The sequence below is a fragment of the Rhinoraja longicauda genome, chromosome 13, assembly GCF_053455715.1.
Source record: "Rhinoraja longicauda isolate Sanriku21f chromosome 13, sRhiLon1.1, whole genome shotgun sequence".
NCBI lineage: Eukaryota > Metazoa > Chordata > Chondrichthyes > Rajiformes > Arhynchobatidae > Rhinoraja > Rhinoraja longicauda.
In genome coordinates, this window is record NC_135965.1 from 53769369 (window position 1) to 53780546 (window position 11178).

At 44.7% G+C, this 11178-nt stretch overlaps 1 protein-coding gene across 1 annotated transcript in view; it reads left to right on the top strand.

The window, feature by feature from the left end:
• The window catches only part of LOC144599333 (ciliary rootlet coiled-coil protein 2-like), a 26260-nt gene extending 18998 nt beyond the window's left edge, over positions 1-7262 (top strand). Inside the window, exon 3 of the mRNA XM_078410127.1 lies at positions 5429-7262. Within this exon, the coding sequence (XP_078266253.1) occupies positions 5429-5472 (44 nt within the window). The 3' untranslated portion in view covers positions 5473-7262. The remainder of the gene's footprint in view (positions 1-5428) is intronic.
• The last annotated feature ends 3916 nt before the right edge of the window (positions 7263-11178 follow it).

The following is an 11178-nucleotide window of genomic DNA, read 5'->3' on the forward strand; positions in this document are numbered from 1 at the left end:
TCCTGCGGCTGGATAAAATAATTTCAAAGGGCTTGAAAATACATCAAGGAAAGAAAAGGTGCTTGAGGGAGGGACCTCGCATTGATAAGTACTTCCTGAGAAGTCAATCAAGTCAGACGAATGAAGTCCAGTGACTGGAGTCTCACCAAAGTTCACAGGGCATCAGCCCCCCTGATGAAGGAAACTCAAGCCAGTTATGCAGGCAGAGGAAGATATGGAGCCCATCCAGCCAAGAAAACCAGCAATGGAGAAAAAGATCGGCGGAAGAAAACCCCGCGTGAAATGGCCTGGAGCTTCAGAGAAGAAAGAATGGGAGACCATAAATGCAGACTTGACCAGACTGGTGTAAGGGGTACAGTCGAAAGAAAGCTTGACAAGATGGGGGACATCCTCTATGGCTATGGAGCAGAACGATATGGAGTAAGGGAGAAAAAGGAAAAGGCACTAGCTTTGGAAAGCAAGTCCAGACGGCAAAAGGAGATGGAATGCCTAATCCGGGAGAGAAGGCAGCTCAAGCAGTGGAGGAAGGCTTCTGATAGTGAGAAGGAGGGCATCAACATTCTCCAGGGAATTATCAAAAGCCGTTTAACAACCTTGAGATGAGCAGAATACCTGCGGAAATCACGAAAAAAGAAAGAACGAACGAGATCACGCTTCTTCAAGGACCCCTATAAGTTCGTTAAATCACTTTTCATCAAAGAAAAGGGAGGAAACCTGAAAACATCAAGGCAGGAGCTAGACGAGCATCTGGAAAGAATGCATGCGGATGACAAGAGACACCTGAAGACAGCTATTCCATCGGACATTCCACCAATTGAACAACCAGAGCACCAGATGGGCATTAGTCCTCCAAAGTAGAGGGAGGTGGAACAGACAGTAAAGTGGGCAAGAGCATCTTCAGCCCCAGGGCCAAATGGGGTTCCGTATCGACTCTACAAGGGCGCTCCTGATGTTCTTCGCTTCCTGTGGAGACTAGTGAGAGTGGCTTGGGAGAAGAGAATCATACCCAAAGCATGGCGCAGGGCAGGAGGAGTACTGATTCCGAAAGAGAAGGAATCCACAGATATCAGCCAATTCTGCCCTATCGGTCTCCTCAATGTAGAGGGTAAGATCTTCTTCAGCATCATAGCTCAGAGGATGACCAGCTATTTAGAGAGAAACAACCTTGTGGATACAACAGCCCAAAAAGCAGGCATCCCAGGGTTCTCTGGATGTCTCGAACACACCAACATGATTTGGCACCAAATCCAGACTGCACGAAAAGAGAAGAGAGATCTGCATGTCATTTTCCTTGACCTTGCCAATGCATTCAGAACTGTCCCTCACAGTTTCCTCTGGGCATCCTTTGACTTCTTCAGGATACCAGAGACTATCGCAAGTCTTGTCAAGGCTTATTTTCAAGATCTGCAGCTCTGTTTCACCACACCAGACTTTACTACCACATGGCACCAAATGGAGATTGGCATAATGGCAGGGTATACCATCTCCCCATTGATTTTTACAATGGCTATGGAAGTCATCATAAGGGCCTCCAAGTGGGCAGTGGGTGGCGAGCGGCTGAGGTCTGGAGTCCGTCTACCACCCATCAGGGCCTACATTGATGACATGACAATCATAACAACAACAGCACCTTGCACCAGGTGCCTTTTAGGGATGCTTCAAGAGAACATCACTGGGGTTAGAATGAAATTCAAGCCATCCAAATCAAGAAGCATTTCTATAATCAAAGGCAAACTGACAGATCAAAGGTTTTTCATTGATCAAGAACCAATCCCAACTGTGTCAGAGAAGCCAATTAAAAGTCTGGGAAGATGGTATGACTCTAAACTGAAGGACACTGATCAGGCAAACGAGCTTAGGCAAGAAATCATCAAAGGTCTGGCGAACATCGACCGATCCATGCTGCCTGGAAAGCTGAAAATCTGCTGCCTGCAGTTTGGGTTACTACCTTGCCTTATGTGGCCACTAACCATGTATGACATCACCCTCACAAGAGTCAAGAAGATGGAAAGAACAATCAGCTCTTTTGTGAGAAAGTGGTTAGGTGTTCCTTGATGCCTGAGCAACGTAGGCCTGTACGGTCAGGGGGCACTCCACCTGCCTCTCTCTAGCCTCACAGAGGAGTTCAAGTGCACTAAAGTCAGACTAGAGATGACCCTGGCAGAATCAAGGGACACTGTCATCCGAGCTGCTGCCCCAACCCTGGCAACAGGAAAGAAGTGGATGGCTAAGAATGCGACACAGCAGGCAAAATCTGCTCTCCACCAGGGCGACATGATTGGGCAAGTCCAACACGGAAGAAGTGGCTTGGGGCTTGGCGGAAAGCGACCTTGCTGGAAAAAGGCATCCTCACTGGAGCGCCGGAAGTTGGTCGCGGCCGAAGTCCGCCGACAGGAGGAGTCGAGTAGATGTGCCAGGGCTGTGTCGTAAGCTAAACAGGGCCAGTGGATGAGATGGGAGAGTGTGGAAAAGCGGAAGATCAGCTGGAAGGACATGTGGGAGATAGAGGCGAGCAGGATAAGTTTCCTCATTCAGGCAACCTATGATGTCCTTCCGAGCCCAAAAAATCTCAACCAATGGCTGGGCGAAGATCCATCATGCCCCCTGTGTTCAACACCAGCCACGCTTAAGCACATCCTCACTGGGTGTAAAGTGAGCCTCTCCCAAGGACGGTACACCTGGAGACATAATCAAGTGCTCAAATGCCTGGCAGCGACTCTGGAAAGCAGGAGAACAACCAACAATGCCCTGCCGCCCAGAACAACCAACCCAGTTACGCCAATTGCCTTTGTTCAGGAGGGGGAACAAAGGCAACAGAAAATTATACCAAGGACCAGGTTTGGACAGCTGGAGGCAGCCAGGGATTGGCAGATGCTGGTGGATGTGGACCAACGGCTTACAGCTCCATCAGAGATAGTCATCACCAACTTGAGGCCTGATTTTGTCCTCTGGTCGAACTCTAAGCACATGGTGTATCTTGTGGAGCTCACAGTCCCTTGGGAGGATGCTGAGCAGGAAGCCTTCGAAAGAAATAATCTGCGCTACACAGAGCTTGTAGCGGAGGCAGAACAGCGGGGCTGGAGAGCAAAGATCTGCCCGGTAGAAGTTGGATGTCGAGGATTCGTGGCAACATCTACCGTAAGACTGATGAAGGACCTGGGGATCAGCGGACAAGCCCTACGCCAGGCTATCAAGGAAACATCACGGATGGCAGAGCGTAGTAGCCAGTGGCTCTGGCTGAATAGGAAAGACCCCATTTGGTCTCCCAAATAAGCCGGCTAGACAGATGCAGAGGGTGGTGGTTCTGAGATGCTAGAACACACCACTGAGCCTACTGGAGACGTCGTGGGTCCAATCTGCAAAACGTCGATGAAAGTAGGAGCCCACTTGATAACCCCAATGACGTGTCTGCGTAGCCTTTCTCAACATCGGAGGAGCTTGGGTGAGTGCATAAGCCTCCCATCACCACCGGGAGCAAGTTGACATTTGGCACTTTGGATTTTTAACATCTTGTCCTGTGTATTTGGAAACATTCAATGCGAGAGTCTATTTTGGCACATATTTCTTGCTTCACTGCAGAGAGCTCTTGGCGAAGGATTTCAATGGCTTGTAAGACCGGTGTTTTTGTTGTTGTCTCTTCACAGGACTGTTTCTCAGGCGAGCTCGGGGCTTCTGCGCGGCCTTCCTCTCTGTCTGTTTTCAGCCTTTGTTTGGGTGGCATTGTGGTCTGTTTACCGCTCCGCTCTGTAAAATTGCTTATCATTAATCAGCTGTTTAACCAGTGGATACGTTGCTAAATTAACTGTTTTGTTCTTTTATTCTTTTGTTGATGTGATTTGTTCAGCAAGGTGCAGAGCTACTTAGTCGTACGTCCTATCTCTCCATAACACCACCGGAAGTACTATGTTTTTAAGGACGTTATCAGTTATAGTGGTTTTGAGTTATAAGGAGAGGCTGGATATGCGGTATATTTCTTCATTTGTGTATAGGAGGCTGAGGAATGCCATTCCCTCAATAGCAATAATGTCCTTCTTCGAATTAGGAGACCAAAATGGCACACAATACTCCAGGTGCGGTGTCACCAGGGCCCTGTACAACAGCAGTAGGACCTCCTTGCTCCTAAACTCAAATCCTCTTGCAATGAAGGCTAATGTGCCATTAGCTTTTTTCACTGCCTGCTGGACCTGCATGCTTACTTTCAGTGACTTGTACAAACATATCCTCATCTCATTGCACCTCCTATTTTCCTAGTTCGGTTAGCCCTAAGAGCTATATCTAATTCTCTCTTGAAATCATTAGACGGCCATCAGGCATGATAAGTGGCAAGAATAGACCATTCATCCCCTCCTCCTCACCAGGATCATGCCTGCTACTTTATTCCAGTCATACTTTACTGCAGAAAGATGAGGACCCAAAGATGTATCAATCTATCACACAAAGGAGTGTAATGAGTTGAAGAGATGGAACCTCATTGTTAGTGCGAAATAATGCAGCTGTTAAGTGGCAGTGGAACTAATTTGTCTGTGCAACTTGGTGCAGATATTGTCAAGTCTGAGTATTTTTGTATATTCTGATCAACTGGGACATGCCCAACAACGCAGACTATCCAGATAAAGGAAAAATGTGTCGGAAGGAACTGCAGATGCTGGTTTAAACAGAAGATGGACACAAAAAGAGGAAGAAGCTTGGACTTTATTGCCTTCCCACACAGTGAGGATTGTGGGGAATTCGCTATGGTGGATGTTTATGTTAACTTTTATGTAGCTGTGTGTCTTGTTGCTATCTGGAATGTAAGCGTGATGGAGGCAGGTACTTTCACAATATTTACAAAGCATCTTGGTAAGCAAATGAATCTACACGGACTTATTGTAGATAAATGGGGCAAGTATCAATGAGTGCAGTGATCAGGTACATGTAATAGACCGAATAAATTGGTTTTACCTTTATAACTACATGACTCTTTTTTAATGAACAAAGATGTAGAGAGGAGAAAGATGTTTCTCAAGGGGTGGACCTGTCAGATTAACATGAATTGAAGGATAGGTAGTGGGTTTATGATGTGATTTATTGAAGCAGCAGCCTTTTGTAATGTGAGATTGTGTGGAGCAGTCAATTCGCATGTTCCCTTTTAGAACGGATTGTAGTATGCTTATGTAGGAAGGAACTGCAGATGCTGGTTTAAACTGAAGATAGACACCAAATCCTGGAGTAACTCAGCAGGACAGACAGCATCTCTGGAGAGAAGGAATGGGTGACGTTTCATTCGAGACCCTTATCAGACTGGTGCCTTTGTGCCTTGACTACAGCCACTGGAAGGTGACCTCCATGGTGAATGAGCTTTAGCTTCAGGAAGACAAAAAGACTGGGAAAGAGGATGATTAGAAAGACTTGAAATTAAGATAATGTTTCTTTCTCTGTTTTATCACAGGTGGATCCAAAAAAGGAGAAGTATTGGCTCCATGTGTTTGCTGACGGCTGCAGATTAGCACTGCTGTGGAAGTACGGGGGCATCTACCTGGACACTGACATTATATCAATGAAGCCGTTGCCCTTTGGCAACTTTACATGTCCACAGAGCTCAGATTCAATCAGTAACGGGGCAATGGGTTTCCATCACAGGCACCATCCTTTTCTAAGGAATTGCATGGAAGATTTTGTGGCAAAATACATTGGACATATTTGGGGTCACAAGGTCCTGGACTGATTATCCGTGTGCTGAAGAAATGGTGTCAGGAGGAGTACCTAGGTCTCTTCATTGTCAAAGAATGCAATGGCATCTCTTTATGGATTATAAATCGATTCTACCCCATCACATTTCGATCTTGGAGGACGTACTTTGCTCCCTGGAAAAATAAAAACATGGAGCAGACCTTTTCAGCCACATATGGCGCACATGTTTGGAATTTTATGAATACCAATAACGCAAGGAAAATAGTTGCTGGAAGTGGATCATTAATTGAACGTTTATTCCAGTTATATTGTCCAACTACATACAGACATTTAATTCAATTCAATAACAGTTCAATGATTTAGGCCTTGATATTGAGGAATGTGTGGTAGAATTAAATTCACGGGTGTTCTAAAGTCATAGTATGAAGTGTGCATAAAACAATGAAACATTAAATGTTAAACTTTTTTATCTGACAGCTTCCTCTGATCTGGATACACTACAATTCCCTTGTGTAATTTCAAGTAGAATCAAACACCAATTTCTGACCCCCACCCCGGTTTGTGTGATGTATCTCTGCACCTAGGGACGTTGGCATTGAACCTGCAGCAGCTGTTGTAGGCACCTCACTGTAAAATAGAGTCTCAACCCGAAATGACACCCAGAGGTGACATTTTCTCTCCAGAGATGCCGCTTGTCCCACTGAGTTACTCTAGCATTTTTTTGTCTATCTTCGGTGCAAACTAGCATCTGTAGTTCCTTCTTACACAAATATATCCTGTCAGGTCTCTTTCTGAGGGGAGCGGGAGATGGGAAGCATAAGATGATAGTTATTTGAGTGGGTGGAAACAGATGATGGAATTTTCATCAGCTTAACCCTGGGCACTGTAGTTCGTCTCAACGTGGTTAGGACACACACAGTGATAAAGCATGTGTGATGGTGCCAATCCTCAATCACTGATCTTAGTAACCCTATCACAGCAAACTGTTGCAGTTGTGGGACAGTGGCCTGTATAATTAGGCCATTCTATTCTATTTGTTCCTGAGCTTTAGTTGATAGAGACAGGGCCACGATGACTGTGTTGAGCAGGTCTGGCAATTCTCATGTTAAAACTGCTGAGTACTTCCTCAATTCCACTGTACTTTTGGTCTGTAACCTCAATGCATTTCTATCTGGTAAAGGCAATTTTCATGATCAATTTAAAAATATAAACTGAATGATTTTCAGAGAAATTGGCTTCATTTTTTTCTTCCTTATTAATACGTGATTAAAACTAGTTGTGTGCTTGATGGGAAGGGAGAAAGGTTTCACTACAAGGTATAGATGAATTACTCAATGATAATACATCAGGGAAGCTGCTATATGGAAATACAAGATTTCATTGTCTTGTAGTGTATGCCTATATAACTTTAAAGATAAGAAGTCATATAGATGATGGTAATAAGGCATGTTATATCATGCACTAAATGTTGTGTCTAGATCCTTTATCTGCGCAATATGTACTGCTTGATTGTATTCGTGTGCAGTTTATCTTTGACTGGATAGCATGCAAACAAATGGTTTTCATTGTACCTCATTACACGTGACAATAATAAATGAATAAACTAAACTACAGGATACACTGTTGGTTGAGACGTAGAATATAAACTATAATCACATACCATATTTTTTCATCTGCAATTTGTGAGATGTGTCTGTTCAGGAGAATAAATTACAGCAAAGATCTCATTCCACTGGAGTGGATGCAGAGGAGATAATCAGGATGTTGCCAGGACTGGAAACTCGACCTTTGAGGAAAGATGAAGCTTCCACGGCTACCCTAAGAGGAGATCATTCCTCCATTTGCAAGTATCCCCACCCCTCGATAGTGGGACCAGACCTGAACACGGTGCTTCTTGTCAACTTGACAAGTGCAAAACATTTATAAAGCATGTTTCCATCTCATACACTCCTGGTAGACACAAAATGCTGGAGTAACTCAGCGGGTCAGACAGCATCTCAGGAGAGAAGGAATGGGTGACGTTTCGGGTCGAGACCCTTCTTCAGAATGATGTCAGGGGAGGGGGCGGGACAAAGGAAGGATGCAGGAGGAGACAGGAAGATAATGGGAGAACTGGGAAGGGGGAGGGGAAAGAGAGGGACAGAGGAACTGTTGGAAGTTAGAGAAGTCAATGTTCATAACGCTGGTGTGTAAAATGCCCAAGCGAAATATGAGATGCTGTTCCTCCAATTTGCACTGGGCCTCACTATGACAATGGAGAAGGCCCATGACAGAAAGGTCAGACTGCGAGTGGGAGGGGGAGTTGAAGTGCTGAGCCACCTGGAGATCAGTTTGGTTAAGGTGGATTGAGCGAAGGTGTTCAGCAAAACAATCGCTGAGCCTGCGTTTGGTCTCGCCGATGTAGAGAAGTTGACATCTGGAACAGCGGTACAATCGATGAGGTTGGAGGAGGTGCAGGTGAACCTCTGCCTCACCTGGAATGACTGTTTTGGTCCTTGGATGGAGTCGAGGGGGGAGGTAAATGTTGCAGGGGAAAGTACCTGGGGAGGGAATGGTTTGGGTGGGAAAGGACGAGTAGATCAGGGAGTTACGGAAAGAACAGTCTCTGCGGAAAGCAGAAACGGTTGGAGATGGGAAGATGTGGCCAGTAGTGGGATCCCATTGGAGGTGATGGAAATGTTGGAGGATAATTTGTTGTATATGACTGCTGATGGGGAGGAAGGTGAGGACAAGGGGGACTCGATCCTTGTTACGAATGGGGAGAGGGGGAGCAAGAGCGGAGCTGTGGAATATAGAGGAGACCCTAGTGAGAGCCTCATCTATAATGGAAGAGGGGAACCCCCGTTTCCTAAAGAATGAGGACATCACTGGTGCCCTAGTGTGAAACACCTCATCCTGGGCGCAGACACGGCTTAGACGGAGGAATTGGGAGTAGGGTATAGAGATTTTTACAGGGAAAAGGGTGGGAAGAAGTGTAGTCAAGATAGCTATGGGAGTAAGTAGGTTTGTAGTAGATGTCAGTCACTAGTCTGTCTCCTGTGGTGGAGATGGTGAGATCCAGAAACAGTAGGGAGATATCGGAGATGGCCCAAGTGTATTTAAGAGCAGGATGGAAATTAGTGGTGAAATTTATGAAGTCAGTGAGTTCTGCATGGGTACACGAGGTAACACCAATGCATCAATGTAGCGGAGGTAGAGTTCGGGGATGGGGCCAGTGTACGCCTGGAACAGGGATTGTTTGACGTACCCTACAAAGACGCAGGCATAGCTAGGGCCTATGCGAGTGCCCATAACGACACCTTGGATTTGGAGGAAGTGGGAGGAGTCAAAGGAGAAGTTGTTGAGGCAGAACCAGCCAATCTCCATCTGCCAATACTCTCTTCAGTCTAGCAGAACAGATTCTTAAGCGAATTCTCATACACACCTGGAATCAGTCAGGAGCAAATAATTCATCTTCAGCAGAGCAGAAGCATAATACTGATGATGTTTTCTGTAATATTATACTGCATAATTTCCCTCATAGGTGAAATAAATTGACAGTGTTAAGTGGAAAGGATGTAATTCTACATTATTTCAGTCAACACCAAAGATACTAGAGGAGCAAGATAGACCACTCGACCCTAAAAACCGTAGTATGTCATGGCACCATTTTAGTCGGCAGAAACTTGCAGAAACATATAAAAAGAAAAATAACAAAATCTGTGAAATAATACATGAGATATATTCTGCATTTTAATTGTATCATCCACATACTGTTCCCCCAAAACACTGATTACAGTGCGAGAGGCATAGAGAACGGCGGGTTTCGCCTTCTAAAATGGCCGTCGTTACGCTCCTTTGCGTACCACACTTCAGTATCAGCGATTTCAACGGAGTGTCCATCTTGTTCCTCTAGTATCTTTGGTCAACACTGGCATATTTTAATAATAAATTTGAATTGAATAAATATAGTGAAAGGAATGTGTTCACAATATAATAGGTTTGTTTGTCAAAACTTGTAAAGCAAACTTTGCATATCAAATAACCAGTTGTCCTTATACTTACATTACAACACACTTCCTTCCAGTTCATTGGACAATACAACATAGGAACAGGTCCTTCAGCCCACATTGTCTGTGCCAAACATGGATCCAAATTAAACTAATACCTATGCCTGTATGCGATCAATACCCTCCATATACTCACTGGAATTTAGAAGACTGGGGGGGGATCTTATAGAAACATATAAAATTCTTTAGGGGTTGGAGAGGCTAGATGCGGGAAGATTGTTCCCGATGTTGGGGAAGTCCAGAACTAGGGGTCACAGCTTAAGGATAAGGGGGAAGTCTTTTAGGACCGAGATGAGAAAACATTTCTTCACACAGAGAGTGGTGAGTCAGTGGAATTCTCTGCCACAGAAGATAGTTGAGGCCAGTTCATTGGCTATATTTAAGAGGGAGTTAGATGTGGCCCTTGTGGCTAAAGGGATCAGGGGGTATGGAGAGAAGGCAGGTACAGGTTACTGAGCTGGATGATCAGCCATGATCATATTGAATGGCGGTGCAGGCTCGAAGGGCCGAATGGCCTACTCCTGCACCTATTTTCTATGTTTCTATGTTTCTATGTGATCCATAGTTCTTCATATCCATGTATCTATCCTATTTAAATGCCTTTTAAAGATCACTATTGTATCTGTTTCACATCCATCCCTAATAGTGCATTACGGATACTGACCAGAAAGAATTTGACCCCTCCAAATCTCCTTTTAACTGTCCCCCACTACCTTAAATTTATGCCCTCTAGTCTTTGAAATTTCCACGCTAGAAAAAACTCCTCTCATAACTCTATATGCTTCTGATAGAACGCCATCTTCAACCTATGATGCTTTGAAGAAAACCTTCCAAGTTGTCTAAATCTGGTAGCATTCTGGTAAACCTCTTCTGCACTCTCTCCAAAGCCTCCACATCCTTTCTGCAGAAGGCAAGCACACCAAATGTTTTCTCCAATATCCTATTCAGCTGAACTGCCGTTTCCAGGGATCCATGCACTGTCCATTGGCCTCGCTGTCGACTATACCATCAATTCTAGTGTCATCTGTAAATTTACTATCAATTTACGAACAAACTTTTACTACTATCATTTGGACAGGTACGTGGATAGGAAAGGTTTTGATCAATATCAGTCAACAGAGACTAGTTTGGATGCTAACTAAATGCTTGTGGCAATACCTCTGTGATGCTGCACCTATCATGCGTTGATGGCACTGATCATCAGCACCCAAACACCCTCCTCAACTTATTCTCAATGTCCTGTCAGGTTCCCATTTGTCCTATCCTTTACCTTTGCCACACCCTCTCTACAACTTAAAACTAACTGGTTTTCTTTCTTTCCAAGTTGCCAGCATGGTCTAGCACTTGAATGTGAACCAAATCTCTGTTTATTTAGTTGCTGTGTTTCCAGCATTTTCTTTTGTTATTTCAGACTTGCAACATTTGCAGCTTTTGTTTTATCATTCGTTGTTACACCATA